General features: G+C 39.2%; 1 protein-coding gene across 1 annotated transcript; it reads right to left on the bottom strand.

The window, feature by feature from the left end:
• Positions 1-370: 370 nt before the first annotated feature.
• On the bottom strand, positions 371-3,498 carry LOC104121223 (putative protein phosphatase 2C 53). Its single transcript, XM_009633164.4, has 4 exons — positions 2,982-3,498; positions 1,773-2,111; positions 1,284-1,463; positions 371-957 (listed from the first exon to the last, which is right to left on the bottom strand). The coding sequence occupies exons 1-4, from the start codon at positions 3,441-3,443 to the stop codon at positions 793-795; spliced, it is 1,146 nt and encodes a 381-aa protein (XP_009631459.1). The 5' UTR covers positions 3,444-3,498; the 3' UTR covers positions 371-792.
• Between the last annotated feature and the right edge of the window lie 17,073 nt (positions 3,499-20,571).

Here is a 20,571-nt window from a genome sequence, read left to right as displayed (position 1 = left end):
CGAGAGCTCGAGTCGATATCAAGCTCGAGTCAATATCGAGCTTCTAGACAAGAGCTGTTGCAATCGCACTAGAGGAGAGAATCCTAGCAGGAATTATGGAAAAACTGATTTATCATGGGTCTCCCACTATGTATTTTTAATTATATCTAAAGTAGGATTTCTCCACTATAAATGAGATGGTTATTATTTTTGTAAGGACCAAATTTTTGCATACATTGTAACTAAGATATCATACACTCCTATATTGAAGAGTTATCCTTTTTAGCTTCATAGATTGATTCATCTTGCTTAATCTATACATCATCTTCTCACATGCCCTTAGAACTACTTACAAATTTAATTCTATCCGTTTTTCGGGTAAACAAGGTCATAAGTCATTAAATTCTAATATTTCATATCTAAATTCGATGATTAAGGTTTACAAGTCATCCCAAATGGGGAAGAGTATACAGGAAAATCATGCCTTCTATAGCCTAAATAATTTGCTTACAAAAAATAAAATGTCTTAAAAGTAACATGTTAAACCTATCCAAATTGAATTTGGCTATGAGTGATCCAAGAAATTTAGATAACACACATATGAACATCAAGAATTGCCCTGCAATTCTAACACCTTCACACTTGTAGTTATCCAGTAAATTACATATGACACTAATAATTGTCCTGTTAAGCTTGATTAAGACTGAAAACCCCTAATGATTTAGCCTGTGAACTTCCATTTTGCGCAAGTGACCAAAATCTGAACACCAACAAGTTCATCATTTAAGCAGATTAATTCTTCCTAGCATTGGTTTATTGAACAAATTGACTTAGTTGAATGATCATTGCGCTTATATCATCAGAGGATCCTCTCATTACTGCCAAATCAATAAGCTTTTTACAAGCAGATAATCGTTGTACGTTATCAACACCTATGCACAAAGGTCGCGCTACCTCCACCGCCTCCTGATTAGTAACCTGAAAAAATATTCAAAGAAAATTTAGCACCCCAATTTCCCAATTTCTTTACACAATATAAACTTGAGTATTTGGATTTATTCACCGCTTCAAAAGATACATAGGAGGAGCCAAGATTATTTGAAGCTTATCGGAATTATAATTTTTCTAAACTACTGGTTCTAAATTAATAATTTGTATAAAATTTAATAGATTTCTTAAGATAAATACGGTATTTGGACTAATGCTACTAGGTTCACTAGAACAGCCGGCAATCGAAAGGCTAGCTCCGCCGATACATTCTAGTACTACCTTTCAAATTAACAGACTTTTTTCAGCAGTTATACCTTTTCCCAAAGTCCATCAGAGGCAAGGATCAAGAATTCACATTCTGGTTCAATAGTCAATATTTTTGTCTCCGGTTCAGCTATTACCCATCTTTTAAGATGAGAATCTCCTATTCCTCTTGATACAGCTAGAGATCCTTGAATTCTCCACACACCCCGGCAACAATCTACATAACCACCCTGCAAATTAAGTTTTTCAAAAAACCATAAGTACAAAACATAGATGGTTTCGAATGATTTTTCTTACGGCATTTTCACAATCAATACAACAACAAATTCAGTGTAATCCACAAGTAAGGTCTGAGAATGATAGTATGTCCTTCGGCTCGGGTGAAGCATAGTCACATCACTTTTTGAAAAGAAAATAATAGTGCACAAACTATGGAAAGAAAACGTAACACGACATAGTACCAACAACAGCAAGATAACAAGAAAATTGAAGCGCATTTCCACAATCAATGTTCTTGAAAAATAGTCATTGTTTCTTACCAGACTCTGAATTCTTTCCATTTCATCTTGCCTAGAAGGCCGGTGATCGACTGTGAGCGCCTCTGCTACGCCTCCTCTGCTCATTACAGCGCGACAATCGCCGGCATTTGATACAATAAGTTGTCCATTTTGTATCAGTGCTGTAACACAACAACTCCCTCCATTTGTATTTAGCTTTAGGAAGTCTGTCTCTGTAGAAAGGTAACCCTCTCTCACTGCCTCTTCAAGTCCGTCTTCACTCCTTAACGCTACTTCATTTATAATGTTCCTGCCCAAATTCTTTGCTGCGAACTCGGCAGCTTTTGCTCCTCCATGCCCATCAAATACACCAAAAATGGCCTGAAATAAGGGTAAAATAACATTCGGCATAAGAATATATCACATGAAATAAATGTATCTATCTATCTAACTCAGTAGGCAAATTGCTTTCTGTAAGTCATTACACCAGTTCATTAAACTTTCTTTATCTATGCTTATTATATGCTATAAGGCAGAAATTGCGTTGATTTGTTTAATGGAGTTGAACTTCTATTTATTCATTTGAATCAAGTTGTTTAACAATTCAATCTTATAAATGACAAACTTTGGGCCAAGTTTTCGCAATATCAGTTCAGCTCCATTTGGAGCTGTTTCATTTCAATCAAGCTATCAATATTTACAAAATACCATGTATCCATATATATAGGCAAAATTCACTACCCAATTTTGGATAGAGACGAAGTAAAGATTTGAATCTAATGGGTTTTGGATTTTAATCTTTTTAAACTACTGACTTACTGAGTTCTAAATTAATAATTTATATATTTTAATTAATTTTTTAGACAAATATAGAATATGAACAAAAGTTATTGGGTTCAACCGAACCCGTAACCTCTATGCTAGCTCATCCCCTGATTTTGGAATACTCAACTCAAGATTGCTATACCCATCAACACTAATAGCCATAAATTATTCTTCAAAAAGTTTAAATTTTATACACTTATATATTAAACAAATACACAAGTCATATCTAAAAAAAAACGAATCATCTCGCATGCAAGTCATATACGAAGTAATTCAATAAAACAAATAGTAACTAACATACTATCGTACTGATAACAAGATAAAATCGATTGATAGTGCTAAAATCCTTCTACAAAGGTCTAAAATTATGAAGTGCAAATAAAGAAATACTATAGAGTCAAACAAACATTTCTTGCAAATAAATACCTGTTTAGAGCCATCCTTAGCATGATCAATTACGGCCGAATAGCGATCCTCCATATCACCCCTCTTCTTCCCTCTCTTACAAAAAACAGAGTACCCTTCTTCTTCAACTTCCACTTCATCCATTTGACCACTCTCTTGCCTCGGCGCGTGTTCTAAACTCAACGAGCCAATCGGAATCGTGATCCTCGCCGGTCTTTTCCTCTTCAAAATCGTCGACGATGATGACGTGGAACACACCGCCTCCTCCTTCTCCTCCTCTTCTCTGAGATTTCTGTTGTAAGTCAACGGCGATAGAGGTGATTTTGGTGAAGGAGATAATAAAGATGATGACACATAAAAGGACTTGTGATTTGCTGGTGATGATACAGACGATGGTTTACAGAAATATGGTGAAAGTAGTTTTGGTGTTTGTTGTGATGGTGAGAAGATTGGAGAGTTTGTTAATGCTATTGCACAAGGCATTTTTGCTTTCTTTCTTTAATTTGGCTTTGATTTGTAGATTATAGTTTTGGTACGTAAATTTGGGAGCAGTGTGATATTTATATTGACGTTACTTAGCTACCTTGGTTCTTGTTTGAAAGAATAAGTCGCCAACGCGCCATGCAAGTGGCGGTGGAAAACGAAGACAAAACTTTGTTTTTAGACATAACATGCAGTATCAAGAAATGTTATTCTTGAGTAAATATTTTTGTAATATTACTCATCCGTTTTATTTTATATGAACCGTTTAATTATCCATAAAATTTAAGAAAGATAAAAAAATTTATATTTTTTATCTTTTCTAAAAAATTCTTTTTCATGGAAGCGCAGTGCTCTCAACCTGTCGTAACAACGAAAGAAAACGACTTACTCTCGTTGCCTGCACGGAAAGAAGACAAGAAAGATTTTTTTTGAAACTAATAATTTTTAAATATGTCATGAGATCTGTATAATTATAAAATCATATGATTCCGAGCAAAATTAAAAGGTTAAAAAATAAATTATTTCTTAATATAACCAATGTCATTTTCTAGTAAAATAAATAAATAAAAAGACAATAGTATCATATAGAATAAAATCAAAGGAATACTAAAATTGTAAGAACATTCACTAGTGATCCTTGTCATACTATAGAACACACCCTCAATAATTGTGCTAACTTTTGTTTGGAGATAAAGATAAAAATAACATGGAAATGAAAGGGCCAAAATATAAAATTGGTCGATCAACAAAAATTAATTGAATTTAGTAACTAAAAATTAAATTAATAAAAATATAATATTATATGTATATAATACATATATATATATATACTGTTATTTTTGGAATCAATTAATTTCTCGATAAAAAGGAGAATGACTCAATTAAGTAGGGATTGGCTTAGACGCAGTTGGAGTGAGAGTGGAGAAATGTCATATTCGCCACAAGCTGGTCCTCCATTTAAAAATGCGTTAGTAAGACCAAATGATATTAAATGGTCAAACACGTTTAATTTTCTTGGCAGTGGATGACTGGCTGGCTGCTTTCTATTTTCAATTGTTTTCTTAAGCATTTATTAAACTCAAAATTCTTACTTCTGCTTAAGTGTGTAGTTAGTAGTGAACTGGCGCTTAGTCGTAAGACTTGGTCTTCGCTTCTTCTCCTTTAGCCGACTTCATGTTGATATTTCACACCATCCAATTATTCCCAACCTCCCCTATTAAAAGGGTACGTTTGTAACTTGGTCATTATATTTTCTAAGTTTCCATAGTATAAGAGTGTTTAATTTTAAAATATAAGGAATGCATATATAAATGAGTTATATTAAAGGACAATCCGTATTCATGCAGGATGGGAAAGCCGTATCCTAAGGAATGTTGATGTTGGCAGCTTACCCTAATACAAACTTTATTGGCTGTTTTTACGGCTCGAACTCGTGACCTATAGATCACACTAAGACAATTTTACCGTTGCTCCAAGATTAAAAGACGGCCCGATGGACTAAGCTTCCGTTATACGATGGGTCCGGTGCAAGACTCCCTTCATAAATGAGTTATATTACAGGATATTTAGTGTACTTACCCATATTTTATCATTTTGAAGTAGATGCTCATATTTTTTTACCATATATATACAGCAAAAAGTAATAAAGGTAGATATATAAAATATGAAACCTAAATAAAGGCCTTGCTTATTAGACTTTATGTGACTAGATCTGGTCAGTCATTCATTTTTTGGATGGGTATGATGGTGGTCAAATTTAGGAGTTGTAAAAAATAATCATCTAAGGAGGAAAAATTCCTTTTTCTTTTCTTTCGCCTGAGCTAATTAGTCATAGTACAACACCTTTCAGTAATAAAGTTTCAAATATGTGGGGCTTCTACATGCAATTAACAAATACTTTGTCCAATCATGAACTTTTCTGCATATATAGATGGATTCAAAATCTTCATTCAAATTTTAACGACAAATTCTATTTGCTCTTAATTGAGGAAATAGTCTCAACTGCCGCTACTTTTGTCTTTCTTTCCTTTTTGTTTTATTTACTTTTTCTTGGGGTTTTGTTTTTGTGTGCGCGAGGGTGATTACTGTTTCGTCAAAATGTTTTTCATAATATGTACTTATAAAAAATAAATAAAATTAATATATTGGGTACAAAATATAAAAAATAATATCGTTTGTCGTTATAATAATTTATTTATTTGTTTACTTTTTCAGCTATTGATATCGTTTACGAAAATTATTGCCCGCGCCGGTTAAGGGGAGGATGAGATTCAAGAAGGATTGGCCGCGGCCATGCATTGCATATACATTCTAATGAACCATTATATTTACTACGTAGTATCTATTTACTTTGACTGATTGGTATGTTCAATTGTTATTTTGAACACTTAATATTAAAGTCTTTGGCTCTCTTCACTAATACGTAGGGTGCCAATGGTACGGTTGGATCGATTATTTTGTAAATTTTGTACCATACCAATTTTTTGGTTATTCTATTATGTATAATCAAAATTAGACTTTTCGAAACCGTCCCAACCATATCGGTTTCTCTTCGGTATTGGTACGGTTCGATTAATTTTCGATTTTTTAAAAATGTCATGTAAAAGTCACTAGAAGAAGTAGAATACAGTAACATACGTACTTTTATATGACTTAGCAAAACTCTTTAGACATTTTTATATTTTAAAGGGTGATGAATTAAGAAAATATGAAAGATGGCTAGAGTATAGATCCATCAATATTCTACAGCAACTTCAAAAAAACTAAGCAAATTAATACAAAGAAAATATAAATCACACGAGTGGAAAGATATTAACCAAGTTGGGACCGACACTCAAGAATAAAGTCTATAGAAGATTAAATATTTAAAAAGATAAATCTAAATCAAATGAAAGAAAACATATTACATTGTTGTTTGCTACTCATAATCGCTACAAATACCTTGTGTCTTGCTAGTGAATATGCTGGAAATAATTTAATTTTTATAGGAGTAGCATAATAGGTTTGGGAATTAGGATTTTGTGTTTAATTACTTGTTGGCTTGTAACTATTTTCATAATTCCAAGACCCAAGGAAAATTTAATGCTTTATTATTTTTAAACTTAATATAAATATAGTTTTAACATGTAAATTTATTCGATACGGTTCGGTATTTTTTTGATTTATTTTCATAAAATAAAAAACATATCCTAATTATTGGTACAATTATAGATTTACATAAAAACCTACGATTTTATTAAAATAAACCTAACAATCGGTTCGGTACGGTACAGATCGGTCGGTTTAGTCGGTTTTTAAATATCCATTGACACCCAGGGGATCGATTTCTTTCAAGTAAGAATTAAAGTTGCTGATATTGTATCATTTTGATCTTGGTGTGCTATTAATCTCTTTCTTTTTCTTTTTTCTTGTGTACGGTCAAAACCGATTCTCGATTTTGAAGACTGGCCAAGACAACGACGTCTCGATCGAAGGGTATCCACATATCGAGCTCGGACGAATTTCGGAGTAAGGACATCGAGTTTCGAGCTATAAGACCGATCGACGGCAAAACTCGGTTTCATTATCGAGCCCGTATCCGAATCGAATTACGAGGCAACTCCGACCGACACAGGCCCCGAATATCGATGCCCAAGGCAGAACGGGCTCGGACCAAGACCGGGTTGTTCGATCTAACACCAAGCTCGAGCCAGTGCCGAGCCCGCCGACTAAAGCCATCATAACCGCACCAAGGGAGAGAATCTTGGCAGGAATCAAGGAAGAGACAAACCATCATGGGTCCTCCACTATATGCATTATTTTATTATGTTGTTATAGATAAGGTAGTGACCCTCTATTATATAAAGAGGGCATAGACTGCAATAGACTCAGGCTCCCCAAGATACATTAAGAGTTCATGTTGCTCATTGAGCCTTCCCATTGATTATTCCCATTTTATAGCAAAATACTGGTATTGTCATTTTTGTATCATAAGGAATTTACGTATCCTTAGAACCACACCTAAATTCAACGTTTTTCGATTTTTCGGGTAAATAATTTGGCGCCCACAGTGGGGCTAAGGGTAACAGTGATTGTTTGATATAAATCTATAGTACACTCCAGCTTACAACCTCAAATCAGCAATGGCTCTACCTATCGACCTCGAAGCCGGCCTTCAAGATGAAACCAATAACTTGACGCCCGGGGCCGGAAGGCTACCTGACAACGGCAACGAGGCTCCGATCGAAGAACTCGAAATTCGAGCCGAAGTACCATTGGATATCAATTCACAAATAGCTCTAGAAGCGAATCAATGTTCTGAATCGAAAAGAAGCGTTCAGGGCGGTGCTCGACCCACAGCCCAAGACACCCATAACACGGGGGAAATCGGGGTCAGCTTGCGTATGATTTTCGAAATGCTACAAGCCCAACAAGTAGCGATAGCTCAGTTACAGAGCCAAACTCATATGCAAAGCTGGCCGAACTTCAATCCACCTCTTCGAGAAGTCACCCCTGAAATTGCTAAATTACTCGAGGAACTCATGAAATGAGTCGAAGCCAACGACAAAAAAATGGAAACATATAATGCTAGGGTCGATCAAATCCCGGGTGCTCCGCCGATGATAAAAGGGCTTGATTCGAAAAAATTCATACAAAAACCTTTTCCCTCGAGCGCGGCCCCAAAACCAATCTCCAAAAAATTTCGTATGCCCGAAATTCCCAAATATAATGGTACAACCGATCCTAACGAACATGTCACCTCCTACACATGTGCCATCAAAGGCAACGATTTGGAGGACAGTGAAATCGAATCCGTGTTGTTGAAAATATTCGGAGAAACCCTCGCAAAGGGAGCAATGATCTGGTACCACAATTTGTCGCCAAATTCCATTGATTCTTTTGCCATGTTAGCAGATTCGTTCATGAAAGCACATGCTGGTGCCGTAAAGGTCGCAACAAGGAAATCAGACCTCTTCAAAGTAAAACAGAGGGGTAACGAAATGCTGAGGGAATTCGTATCCCGATTCCAAATGGAACGTATGGATTTGCCGCCGGTCACAGACGATTGGGCCGTACAAGTTTTCACTCAAGGGTTGAATGGGTTAAGTTCGACAACATCACGTCGGCTGAAATAAAATTTGATCGAGTACCCAACAATAACCTGGGCAGATGTACACAACCAGTAACAATCAAAAATCAGGGTCGAAGATGATCAATTGGGAGCCTCGTACGGACCCGCGCATCAGAACCGCACTGCCACTAAAAATCAGAGGGAAATCAACAAAGAACAAAGATTGAACAGAGACCGATACCAACCATACGTCACAGATCGGATGGATAACGGTTCAACACGTGATACGATTCGGAACAACCGAAGGACTGATCGGGGGCAAAATTCTCGGGGACTTATGAGTAAGAGAGGCTTTGATAAATATGTCGATCCTATAAAAGTTCCTCGATTATAGGAATATAACTTCAGCATCGATACATCCGCCATCGTATCGGCCATCGGACGCATCAAAGACACCAGGTGGCCTCGACCCATGCAGACTGATCCTGCCCAAAGGAATCCCAATCAAATGTGCGAATATCATGGCACCCATGGCCACAGAACGGAAGATTGCAGGCAATTAAGAGAGGAAGTAGCCCGCTTATTTAACAGAAGGCACCTTCTAGAATTTCTAAGTGATAGGGAGAAGAATCAGTTCAAGAACAAGGACTTCGGCAAGCAAAACGAGCTAGAAGAACCGCAACATGTCATTCACATGATCGTCGGCGGCGTCGATACCCCTCAGGGACCAGTGCTTAAACGCACTAAAACATCGATTGTGAGGAAAAAGCTATCTCGAACTCAAGATTACACAACCATATGGACTTTGTCTTTCAATGATGAAGATGCAGAGGGAATCATCCAACCCCATAACGATGTACTGGTAATATCCGTACTCATGAATAAAACTAAAATTAAGCGTGTGTTAATTGATCCAGGTAGCTCGGCCAATATCATCAGATCGAGGGTCATAGAACAGCTCGGCCTGCAGAACCAGGTCTTACCCGCAACTCTGGTTCTAAACGGATTCAATATGGCATGTGAAACCACCAAAGGCGAGATAACCCTACCGATAAACGTAGCCGGAACCATCCAGGAAACAAAGTTTCACGTGATCGAAGGCGATATGAGATATAACGCCTTTTTTGGAAGGCCATGGATCCACAACATAAGAGCTGTACCTTCGACCCTACACCAGGTCCTCAAATTCCCTACATCGGGAGGTGTCAAAATAGTGTACGAAGAGCAACCGTCCGCAAAGAAAATGTTCGCCGTCGAGGAAACAAAATCAATATCTTCATCTTCACCGATAAAAGGAACGGGTTCAGAAGGAGATACAATCGAAGAACAGAATGCCAAATAGCAATCACAGACATTGGCTTCGACCCAATCAGGTAAGCGGAACATTGAAGAAGATGATGATCGATGGATCCCTCGATCCTTCGTAACCCCCGATGATTCCGATGCCACCAAATCAACGATTGAGGAACTGGAGCAAATCATACCGATCGAACGCTGGCCCGAGTGAAAGGTATACCTGGGGACGGGTTTGAGCCCCGAACTCAGGAAGAAACTTATTCGATTTCTTATTGATAACATCGACTATTTTGCATGGTCCTATCTAGATATAACAGGGATCCCGTCGGACATAACGACGCACCAGCTAAGCTTGGACCCTAGGTTCAGACCGGTGAAGCAAAAAAGAAGACCTCAGTCCGAGGGAAGCACGCATTCATAAAGGATGAGGTAACCAAACTTCTCAAAATAGGGTCCATTCGGGAGGTAAAATACCCCGAATGGTTAGCCAATGTGGTTGTAGTGCCTAAAAAGGGGGACAAACTTAGAATGTGTGTGGAATATAAAGATTTGAACAAGGCATGCCCCAAAGATTCCTTTCCACTGCCCAACATCGATCGCATGATCGATGCCACGGCTGGCCACGAGATCCTCACTTTTCTCGACGCCTATTCCGGGTATAATCAAATTCAGATGGACCCGGACGATCGGGAAAAGACTTCATTTATGACCCAATATGGAACATATTGCTACAACGTAATGCCCTTCGGACTAAAAAATGCAGGAGCTACTTATCAACGCCTAGTAAATAAAATGTTCGAGGAACAAATAGGTAAATCAATGGAAGTCTATATTGATGACATGCTAGTTAAATCCCTGCGTGCAGAGGACCATTTGACCCATTTGCAGGAAACGTTCGAGATTCTGAGGAAATACAACATGAAGCTCAACCTCGAGAAATGTGCTTTAAGGGGTCAGTTCGGGCAAGTTCCTTGATTTCATGGTGTCAAATCGGGGAATCAAGATTAACCCCAACAAAATCAAGGCCATCAAAGATATTACCATCGTGGACATCGTGAAAGCTGTACAAAGGTTAACGGGAAGAATTGCAACCTTAGGCCGGTTCATTTCAAAATCATCAGATCGAAGTCACAAATTTTTCTCCCTACTTAAAAAGAAGAACGACTTCGCCTGGACACCAGAATGCCAGCAAGCGTTGCAGGAATTAAAACGATATCTATCGAGCCCACCACTGCTTCACACTCCAAAAACAGGCAAAAAACTATACTTATACTTGGCGGTATCGGAAGTCGCCGTTAGCAGTGTCTTAGTTCGAAAGGAGCAAGGTACGTAATTTCTTGTTTATTACGTAAGTCGGACCTTAGGAGAAGCTGAAACTAGGTATCCGCACTTAGAGAAATTGGCACTTGCGCTAGTAAGCGCCTCCAGAAAGTTAAGGCCGTACTTTCAATGTCACCCCATAAGCGTATTAACAACCTATCCATTCTGTCATATTTTACATAGGCCCGAATTGTCAGGCCGATTGACCAAATGGGCCATCGAACTCAGCGGGTACGATATCGAATATCAACCCCGTACGGACATCAAGTCTCAAATTTTAGCAGACTTTATGGCCGAATTCGCGCCAACCCTCGTACCCGAAATCGAAATAGAACTCCTTCTGAAATCAAGTATATCGTCAGGGGTATGGACACTTTTTACAGACGGGGATTCGAACGTAAAGGGGTCCGGGCTAGGCATAGTTTTGAAACCCCTCACGGGCAACATTATTAGGAAAGCTATTAAAACTATCAGGTTAATTAACAACGAGGCTGAATATGAAGCCATGATTGCAGGTCTCGAACTAGCTAGAAACTTGGGAGCAGAAGTCATCGAGGCGTATTGTGACTCTTTACTAGTGGTGAGTCAAGTAAACAAAACCTTCGAAGTCCGAGAAAGTAGAATGCAAAGGTATTTGGACAGACTGCTTATCACTTTGCACCATTTCAAACAATGGACTCTACGGCATATTCCACGAGAACATAATAATGAGGCCGATGCTCTTGCGAATTTGGGATCGTCGGTCGAGGTAGATGAGTTGAGCTCGGGGACTGTCGTTCAACTTTCAAAATCGGTAATCGAAGATGGGCACGCCAAAGTAAATTCTACTATCTTAACCTGGGATTGGAGAAACAAGTATATTGAATACTTAAAAAATGGAAAGCTCCCGTCAGACCGTAAAGATTCCAGGACCCTACGAACAAAAGCTGCTCGATTTACGTTGGCCACTAACGGAACACTATATCGAAGGACCTACGATGGACTAATGGCAGTATGATTAGGTCCGGGAGATACCAATTACATCCTCCGGGAAGTACACGAGGGCACTTGTGGGAATCACTCCGGCGCCGACACATTAGTTCGAAAAATGATCAGAGCAGGATACTATTGGATTAATACGAGCAAAGATGCGAAAGAATTTGTTTGTAAATGTGATAAATGTCAAAGGTTTGCGCCAATGATCCATCAACCCAGAGAGCAGCTTCACTTGGTCCTATCCCCATGGCCGTTCATGAAATGGGGAATGGACATCGTCGGCCCTCTGCCATCGACTCCAGGTAAAGCCAAATTCATTTTATTTATGACTGACTATTTTTCTAAATGGGTTGAAGTGCAGGCGTTCGAGAAAATAAGAGAGAAGAAAGTTATAGACTTTATTTGGGATCATATCATATGCCAATTCGGGATACCCACTGAAATAGTATATGATAATGGGAAGCAATTTATTGGCAGCAAAGTCACAAAATTCTTCGAAGATCACAAAATAAAAAGGATACTATCAACGCCATACCACCCCAGTGGGAACGGACAGGCCGAATCAACGAACAAGACTATTCTTCAAAACCCAAAGAAGAGGTTGAACGACGCCAAGGGAAAATGGAGAGAAATCCTGCCCGAAGTCCTTTGGGCATACCGGACAACGTCAAAATCCAGCACGGGGGCAACCCCATTCTCCTTAGTGTATGGTTCCGAAGCATTAATATCGGTCGAAGTCGGTGAACCTAGTCCCAGATTTCGATTCATGACGGAAAAATCAAATAACGAGGCCATGAACACCAGCCTTGAATTATCGGACGAAGGACGAGAAGCTGCCCTCATCTAATTGGCCGCCCAAAAGCAACGAATCGAAAGGTATTATAATCGAAGAACTAAGCTTCGCCATTTCAAATCCGGGGACTTAGTATTGAGGAAAGTCACCATCAATACCCGGAATCCAAACGAAGGAAAATTAGGACCGAATTGGGAGGGACCATATCAGGTGCTCGAAGGCGTCGGAAAAGGATCATACAGGCTCGGCATCATAAACGGCAAACAACTATCAAGCAGTTGGAATGTATCACATCTAAAACGGTACTACTGCTAAGGTATGAACTTCCAATATTCATTTAACTAACTCCTGCAGAAAGTCCGGATAAAAGCTAAATGTTGCTATGTGGAGTCGATCGCTAAACCATCCAGAGCTTTTGAACCCACACCACAAAGCTGAGATGGATCTTTCGCTTAAAAGCACGTGTTGCACTCCTTTTTCCTTAGACCGGTTTTCATCCCAAATGGGTTTTTCGGCAAGGTTTTTAATGAGGCAGCCATCGATCGTGGTGCACTTTTAAACAGTATCCGAGGCCTCTATCCAATCGACTTCGAATACCGGGGGGGCATCAGGGCCTCAAATACATCAAATTCAGATACATGAAAAGTCATTTCACAATAATAGGGTTCCAAGAGGAAATATTATAAGAGCCAAAATGGTCAAAACGAACCATGCTCATGTAGATTGGCCCAAACATAGGCGCAAAATATGAACACATATACAATGACTTGAGATTTATTGTGCAGCCAGAATTAAGATTCACTCGACTATTAAGCCTACGGGCTACATTATCTCGAGTTCGATACATTCACTCGACCATTAAGCCTACGGGATACCTTTATCTCGAGTTTGACACACTCACTCGACTATTAAGCCCACAGGCTACACTATCTCGAGTTCGATACATTCACTCGACCATTAAGCCTACGAGCTACCTTTATCTCGAGTTCGATACATTCACTCGACCATTAAGCCTACGGGCTACCTTTATTTTGAGTCCGAAACACACACTCGACTATTAAGCCCACGGGCCACATTATCTCGAGTTTGATACATTGACTCGACCATTAAGCCTACGGGCTACCTTTATCTCGAGTTCGAAACACTCACTCGACTATTAAGCCCACGGGCTACCTTTATTTCAAGTTTAAAAACATTCACTCGATGGCTGATAAGCTAATTTTATTCTGAGTTTACATTAACTCAACCGTTACACTACACCTGCGGAGTACATTCCTTCAGAGTTTGAATCATCAACTCAACAAGCAAACCTAGGGGCTACAAATTTGATCGATCATAGACTATAGGGTTAAAATTTCCTTGTTATATATATATGTATGTGTACAAAATTGCCTACACAATTAAATTACAAACATGAAGAACTAGAAACTAAGCTTCTTAGTTGAGCTCTTCCCCATCCTCGGATCCGCTTTTGCTACCATCATCATCATCATCATCATCAGAAGCCAAGGCTTCAGCTTCCGCTTCGAGTTCTTTTGCCGTTTTTATCTCATCGGTAAGGTCGAAAACCTCGAGCGTGTATCTCCTCGAGGGTCTCCCTCCAAGACCTACACTTGGAAAGTTCGGCAACCCAATGAGCTCGAGCATCGGCAGTCTTTGCCGCTTCCCAGGCCTCCATCTGAGCAGCTTCGGCATCAGCCCGATATATGGCAATGGACTTATCCGCCAAGATTCTCGACGACTCAACCTCCGCCTTAGCCTCAGCAAGTCGTGTTTCAAGCTCATCGATCTTCTTAGCTTGAACCAACCCCTTTTGCTTGACACTTCGAAGTTGAACGTCGGTCGATAATAATTGTGTTAAGATGGTTTCTTTTTCCGCTGCGAGGTGATCGATGGTCTCCTTCCAGCGATTGCATTCAACATGGATTTGATCGACTTCTTCTCGAAGCAACCCGATCTTTTCTATCTTTTGCTACAACTGAGACAATGAAGGATTAACTTCCACAGTCGAGGCAGACCCATACTTTAACAGAAAGAGGCTCACCTGTTTATCGAGCTCGACCCCTTCTTCACGGACCTTAGCCAAATCCACTTGGAGATCCTTTATAGCCTCGTCCTTTTGGCCGCAAAGAAGCCGCAGGGCATCTCTCTCACCTGAGACCTTCCGGAGCTCGGTCTCACACTGGCTAAGATTGACTCGAAACCTATTAATAGCCTGCACAGTAAGAAACATGAGTCAAATATGGAAAAGAACAAAGAAATCAGGTGTGGAAGAATCATTACCCGAGTAATGAAACGCTGAGCCTCTTCTAATAAAAGAGAAACATCACCGATATCGGAACCATCGTCGACCCCAGTAAAATAATCCCTAAAAGGATCCCCTGCACCAGAGCCAGCACCGATATCGGGAGTCTTCAACTCTCGAGCTTCCTTTAACACCTCCTCGGAAAAAGATGGAAGAGAAGGCGAATGACCCATTGTCATAGCCCCGAACAAATCATTCGGAGCACTTCGGTCGAGACTCAGGTCTTCGGAACCAACCCCGACAGGCACAGCCGCCATCGGCTCGGGAGCTCTAGCAACCTCGATGGCCTCTGTAGATCGAATTACCAAAGCCGAAAAGCTATCTTCTTCTCCTTCTTCTCTCAGTCGTTGGACCGAGTCCATCGAAAGGGCGATTGCTTATTTCCTCACCCTTCGAGTTTTGGGTTTCGGGTCCTCTGACCGAGAGGAAGCTCTTCGCTTCTTATCTTTCCCCTGTTTAAGAGCCAGGGACTTGTTTCCTTCTTCACCGCTCAAAGGTCTCAGAGCGGCATCCCTGGTTACGCCTGCACGAAGAAAACCGGTAACAAAAAGAACGCGCAGAACACTTCGAAGAAAATAGGTAGCAAACCTCACCATGACTCTTGGCTTCCCATCTGCCTTTGGCCAAATCACGCCAAGCGCATTCGGTATAAGAGGAGCTCGAGGCTAACTTCCGAACCCAGTCCTCAAGGTCAAGCACGACTTGTGACATCCTAGGGGCAGCTGAACATCAGGGAAGGGCATCAGAAAAAAATCTGAAAAAAGACATGAAAGATAAAACAAGAATCACTTACGATCAAAATTCCATTCTTCAAGGAACGACATCTTCTTCTCCGGAATAATATCACCGGTCCTCACTCGAATATATCGATCCATCCAACCTCAATCTTTGCCTTCATCGATGCTCGACATCAAGGCCTTCGATGCTCGACGATGAGGTCTAATTAGTCCTCAGAAAATCTGAGGCCGGTACAGTCGTATGAGGTGGTTCAGAGAAAAATCCACCCCCGGCTTTGATAGAAAAGAAGCGCAAAAAGATCACTATACGCCATAAAGAGGGATGAATTTGGCCAAGAGTGACTTGGTATCTTTTGCAAAAATCGATAATCACCGGGTCAACGGGTCCCAATGTGAAGGGATAAGTATAAACACTTAAAAACCCCTCCACATAAGTAGTGACGCTCTCGTCGGAGGATGGAATTTGCAACACAACCTCGGGACCCCAGTTGCAATCTTTTCTGACGGCCTCGAGATGATCCTCCGTTATAGAGCACATATACATCGATACATGCTCACATCGACCCGGAACAGACGAAGGATTCTCCACCCTAAAATCGGTCTTCAAGATACACGGGCCAGGAACATAGTCATAAACGGACGACTCCGTCGGTGCCTTATCATCAAACGGCCGTGAGGATGAAGCTTTCTCCTTCCGAGGTACGATTTTGGAAGTTTTCGCCATTGATATGTTAGGAAAGAATGCGAAGGAAGGTGAAAGAAGGGACAACACCAAAACTCTGGTATAAGCGGCCCTGAAGCCGCGAAATAGAGAGGATAAATAAGAGAATTTGGAAGAAGAGAAGTGGTAAAAGTTGTTTGGAAAGATTATTTATAGGCTAAGGCATGACGATTCGGTATTAGCGGTGGTCGACCACCGTCTGACACACATTAAAAGCCTCGGTAATACCGAACCGATGGGACGGTTATCGCATACATCATGATCGGGGTCGATAGGTACGTCGACATGAATTTGATCGAGCCGTAGAGAAATCATATCGCTTCTCGCCACATCCTTTCCGAGAAACGAGGGGACTATCTGTGTACGGTCAAAACAACGACGTCTCGATCGAAGGGTATCCACATATCGAGCTCGGACGAATTCCGGAGTAAGGATGTCGAGTTTCGAGCTATAAGACCGATCGACGGCAAAACTCCGTATCATTATCGAGCCCGTATCCGAATCGAATTACGAGGCAACTCCGACCGACACAGGCCCCGAATATCGATGCCCAAGGCAGAACGGGCTCGGACCAAGACCGAGGGTTCGACCTAACACCAAGCTCGAGCCAGTGCCGAGCCCGCCGACAAAAGCCATCATAACCGCACCATGGGAGAGAATCTTGGCAGGAATCAAGGAAGAGACAAACCATCATGGGTCCTCCACTATATGCATTATTTTATTATGTTGTTATAGATAAAGTAGTGACCCTCTATTATATAAAGAGGGCATAGACTGCAATAGACTCAGGCTCCCCAAGATACATTAAGAGTTCATGTTGCTCATTGAGCCTTCCCATTGATTATTCCCATTTTATAGCAAAATACTGGTATTGTCATTTTTGTATCATAAGGAATTTACGTATCTTCAGAACCACACTTAAATTCAACGTTTTTCGATTTTTCGGGTAAACATTTATACTTTTCAATAATTATTTTGAACACTTCTACAACTAATAACTTCAATACAAGTACGTATACTTAATGGTTTTCCCCCTGAATTACCATTCCATTCTAAAGATATTATATATCTAATTTGAGAAAGAAGTAATATTACAATGCCTTTAATTATGCCTAAGGAGCTCAAAAATTGTTTATTTTCAGAGTAAACTAAGACGGTGGGAAAAAAAAAAAAAGAGAAACGAAAAGAAGGAGAAGTAACGTGATAATTTGGTAGAGATTTCTAAATTCACATGGTTGTTAAGGACGAAGGCATTACAACTGTGATTAAGTGTAAGATATATACATGTGCAATATGGTTGACCAAAGTTTATATAAATTGAAGTTTATTAATCTTATTAAGTTTAATTGGGAAGAACAGGGACGTGCTGGTTTCTACATCGTCTGAGCATTTTATATATCGATAGAAATAAATTTAAACCTACCATGTGATTTGTGGCTTCAACCTAGACTTTATTATTTGGAAAAATTTCAAGCCAGTATTATTAATTATAATTTCAGTCTAAGATTCTCATCACTAGAGCTTACATAGTGTTCCTATAGTTTTATATTAACGTGTCTTGACTCGCTATTATGTAATTTGTCCAATATGACCATGCTGAACTGAGTACTAATCTATTGCTCCTACTCAATGTTATGTTGAATTTGCTGTGGGGTATATATTTTTTTTCTGTCCTTTTCAATTTTTTTGTTTCTGTTTTTCTTTAAGTAAAAGATTTCACAATTTGGAGAAAAAAATTTCACCATGATTTTGATATATGTGTTGATTATTACACTCAGCACATTTGTCTATATATTCAGCTTTTCTTTTTCTTTTTTTAGATCTCTTCTTGTTAACATTAACCATAACCTCCTTTTTCTCGTCCTTTGCCTTTCTTATATCACAATTGTGTTTCCAACTATCGAGGCGGAGTCAGGAATTTAATGTTATTAGGATCGAGAATCTAGTCATTTTTATGTTATTGAGTTCTAAAGTAAGATTTTTGAGGTCCGATGACAAAAATCTATGATTTTGCTAAGTTTCTATGTGACAACGTGGAAGCAAATTGTCACCTTACATCCACGTGTCATTCCAACTGCTGATGTGTTAACTGCAAATTCTCTCAATATCCACGTGTCAATTTGGATATACATAATAATCCTTTCTCAAGGTCCCTCTATAAATGAACAGCCAAAGATCATAGAACCGGGGGGGGGGGAGAAGAAATGGCAACGGAGCAGGAAAGAGCAGAACTAGACCGGAGGGCAAGGGAAGGAGAGACAGTGTTCCATTTTCTGCTACCAATCTTCATTTCTCTGGGATTAATCATGCCCGCATTTTTCACTTCGTCCTTTTTGTCAATCATAGATGATATATTTCTTATCAACTGCCAACAAAATTAATGGTACCACTTGCGTTAGAAAATAGCACACTTTCAGCTTTCAAAAAGTGAGAAGTTAAATTGGGGTTAGGTTAAAAAATTTGATAACTGCATGCAAGAAAGAGTAGGTACGTTTATGTTTAAATAATTTGATTAGTAGTTGCGTGAAAGATTTGGTATGTTTAATCTACTCTTCCACTTGAGTAAAAATATCCAATGTTAACATTGACTAGTTTAGATATATTAACCATGCAAGAATCCAAGAACTGATTTCCTCTCTTAACTTCCTGAATAATTTGATTAACCATGCAAGAATCCAAGAACGGATTTCCTCTCTTAACTTCCTGAATAATTTGATTAGTGGTTACAAGAAAGAGTTAATAAGTTTAATTTATTCTTCCACTTGAAGTAAAACATATATCCAATGTCAACCATCGACAAGTTTAGATATGTTAACCCTGCGAAAACTGCTTTCCTCCCTCCGTTTCTGCTTTCATTCAATAAGTTGTTTAAATATCATTTTCAACTAGTTCTGATCAGTAATAGAGGGGCTCAATCAGAGGAGAAAATCTGTCTTTTACCAAAATCTAAAGAATTTCCTGTGATGAGTAAGCACAACAAGGAGAATCGGAATTTAAAACTGATAATGTTGAATATCTATGCATTCACTACATCTTTGTCACTTAAGAGTATGGACTTATACAAATATCTATCTTAAGACATACTCTATGTTGCAATTTATGTGTCTTTACCTTCTTTATTTTCAATCTGTTCCAAAAATATATCATTTTTCTTCTAACATACTGATGACACGTTTAAGAAGGTAAGATTCAAAATATTTTGGTTCACTATATATATCTTTAGTTTAAAACGGTAAACTTCGTTCTCGGTCAAACTAAAATATGAAACTAAAATGTGGAGTATTATATATAGAGACGAGGTTTACCTTGGAGAGAAATTTGTCGGGTTTGCCAAACTTGTAAAGGACTCCAATCACAGCTATCTTATTTGTCGCATTTTCGTTTAAGTGAACCATATGCATTTCCATGGCATACCTGTCCCAAAATATATAACATTATATTAATAAATTAGGAATTACGCGTAAAGCTGACAAAGTAGAGGGACAGAAAAATAAAGGAATATATTCTCCTACTTTCTGCCGTTAACAGTATGCTCTGAAGGAGAGTGCCAGTGAGCTTGCTGTAGAGGATACTCTGTTCCATTTATCAAAACAGATCCAGCATTCCCATGCCATTGCAACTGCAACAATACCATATATCATGGATTAATTCACATCTTTAATAAATCAATATTTTTATTCATTCTTACGATTTGTGTCAAGTTATACCACATGCCCTTAGAACTACGTATAAATTTAACTCTATTTATTTTTCGGATAAACAGTTTGGCGCCCACCGTGGGGCACCGTGGGGATAAGGATAATAATGATTATTTGATACGAATCTGCAAAAACACACCATTTTACGCTTATTTTGGGAAGTACCTTTGATTTCGGATTAGCAACGACGACCTCTCAAATTAAATGGCCTTACATATCGACAACGAAGCTGA

This window comes from Nicotiana tomentosiformis, chromosome 5, assembly GCF_000390325.3.
Source record: "Nicotiana tomentosiformis chromosome 5, ASM39032v3, whole genome shotgun sequence".
NCBI lineage: Eukaryota > Viridiplantae > Streptophyta > Magnoliopsida > Solanales > Solanaceae > Nicotiana > Nicotiana tomentosiformis.
The sequence above is the reverse complement of the archived record's forward strand: the minus strand, read 5'-3'. Positions and strand labels throughout refer to the sequence as shown.

What these genes read in the sequence shown, in the direction of transcription:
- LOC104121223 (XM_009633164.4), bottom strand. Translation starts at nt 3,443, where the DNA reads ATGCCTTGTGCAATAGCATTAACAAACTCTCCAATCTTCTCACCATCA. An exon ending in CTAAGGATGGCTCTAAACAG is followed by an intron (nt 2,112 to 2,981) that starts GTATTTATTTGC and finishes CCCTTATTTCAG; the next exon opens with GCCATTTTTGGTGTATTTGA. An exon ending in CTGATGGACTTTGGGAAAAG is followed by an intron (nt 958 to 1,283) that starts GTATAACTGCTG and finishes ATATTTTTTCAG; the next exon opens with GTTACTAATCAGGAGGCGGT.